Source organism: Erythrolamprus reginae, unplaced genomic scaffold (assembly GCF_031021105.1).
Source record: "Erythrolamprus reginae isolate rEryReg1 unplaced genomic scaffold, rEryReg1.hap1 H_18, whole genome shotgun sequence".
Lineage (NCBI taxonomy): Eukaryota > Metazoa > Chordata > Lepidosauria > Squamata > Dipsadidae > Erythrolamprus > Erythrolamprus reginae.
The window spans coordinates 86,249-88,432 of NW_027248471.1; the positions used below are offsets into that span (position 1 = coordinate 86,249).

Below are 2,184 nucleotides of genomic sequence, written 5' to 3' on the forward strand. Positions count from 1 at the left end.
ATGTAGTGGTAAAATAGAACTCCTACAACATTTTTAGATCGCTGGTGCAAGAAATTATAGGAGTCAATAACATTATAGTAATGACTCTTGTGATATAAGCAATATTTCAACTCTAATAAGAGTCCAAATAACTTACTCACTGAGAGGAAATGAGGGCATCGACATATTTCCTTTCTGAAAAAAAAAATCATAGTGGGGGGAAATATGAAGAGAGAGAGAGAGACCCAAAAGTGATTTTTTGAAAGGCAACTGTTTTGCCTGAAGTCATTTCTCTTCTCATCCAGGAAGCTTCTTCAGTTCACAATGATGAACTGGATGACTTAGAATCTCAATAGACAAAGAGATAGAAAGTTTATTTGTGTTCGTGCGTGTGTGTGTGTGTTCCCCATTTCCCCTAAAATAAGACATACCATCATAATAAACCCAATAAGTGCATAGAATAAATGCTTATTTCAGGGTTCAGAAAAAATATAAGGCAGGGTCTTATTTTGGGGAAAACATGGTATGTACACACTCACACACATATACACTTATACATATATAGATATATATACATACATAAAACCAAACACATACACACACAAGATACACATATACATATGAGCCGAGATGGTGCAGTGGGTAGAGTGCAATACTGTAGGCCACTAAATCTGACTGCTAGATCTGCAGGTCAGCGATTCAAATCTCATCACCGGCTCAAGGTTGACTCAGCCTTCCATCCTTCCAAGGTGGGTAAAATGAGGACTTGGATTGTTGGGGCAATAGGCTGGCTCTGTTAAAAAGTGCTATTGCTAACATGTTGTAAGCTGCTTTGAGTCTAAGGAGAAGGGCGGCATAAAAATTGAATAAATAAATAAATAGAGATTATTATTTCAAACTTGCACACCACTCCAGTAAATTAATAAGATTTTATAAATTTTATGCATGTCACAGTTATTGCTGAAATTAAATTTGACACCCATTTCCTAATATAAAGGCTACATAATGACAGATTCATAGCTAAACAAAAATGAACGTGATATTCTTCGAAGAATCTCAGAAATGTAACAGCTTTGATAAAGCATTTTTTATTTCTTTATTTCTCAAGCTATAAATTAATGGATTTAGCAGAGGTGGAATAATGGAGTATATTATAGTTATTGCCAAATCCAAGTGGGAAGGTTTTTGAGGTGGGGATCTAAGATAAGCAAAACTGCCAATAGTTAAAAAAACAGAGAAAACAATGACATGAGGTAGACAGGTGGACAATGCCTTTTTCCTTGCTTGAACAGAAGGAATTCTCAAGACAGCAGAGAAGATCTGTATATAGGTAACAATAATGAAAATAAGGATGCCAACCCCAGCTAGAGCACTAAAAATGAGAGCTCCGGTTTCGGCTAGGAATAAATCTGAGCAAGCAAGTTTAAGCAACCGTGGGATTTCACAGAAGAACTGATTAACAACATTGGAACAGAAAGGTGATGCAAAAGTGCCACCAGTATGTAACCCACCATAGAGGAAACCAGCAATCCATACACTTCCAACCATTTGCTTGCAAGCTCTCTTATTCATTATAAGTTCATATTGCAAAGGGTTGCAAATGGCAACATAGCGATCATAGCCCATGACTGTAAGAAGTGCAATATCACATCCTACAAAGGAGACAAAAAAAAGGACTTGAGCAACACATCCAGAATAAGAAATGTATCTGTTGTTCAAGACATAATTGATCGTGATTTTGGGGATAAGAACTGAGACAGAAGCAATGTCCTGGATGGCCAAATTCATTAGAAAGAAATACATGGGTGTATGGAGACGGTAATCAAAAGCCACTGCAGAGATGATAAGAAGATTCCCTGTTAAGGTTGCCAAATATAAAGTCAGAAATAAACAGAAATGTGCAATTTGCAGCTCTCGGATTGCTGAGAATTCAAGGAGCAGAAATTCAGAGATGAATGATTGATTTGCCATTTCTTAAAATTAATTACCAATAGCAAATGCATCAGCTGCAAGAAAACAAAAAGATAAATATTAAAATCAAAGCATTTGCATTTGAATATGAACACTTCTGGTAAAGGAGGGCGACTTGAAAGTTATAATATAGGTATTGGAGATTAATTAGGAAAGCATGTTTTCAAGATTTTTATGCAAATTCAGATAAATGTGTGAATAAGGAATATATTAGCGACTAAATGACTAATAAAA

At 35.7% G+C, this 2,184-nt stretch overlaps 1 protein-coding gene across 1 annotated transcript; it reads right to left on the reverse strand.

Moving 5' to 3' along the window:
* Positions 1-1,035: 1,035 nt before the first annotated feature.
* LOC139155368 (olfactory receptor 14J1-like) lies at positions 1,036-1,950 on the reverse strand. The gene has a single exon (XM_070730502.1). It carries the CDS (start codon positions 1,948-1,950, stop codon positions 1,036-1,038), a length of 915 nt encoding a protein of 304 aa, XP_070586603.1.
* Positions 1,951-2,184: the final 234 nt, after the last annotated feature.

What these genes read in the sequence shown, in the direction of transcription:
- LOC139155368 (XM_070730502.1), bottom strand. Translation starts at nt 1,950, where the DNA reads ATGGCAAATCAATCATTCATCTCTGAATTTCTGCTCCTTGAATTCTCA.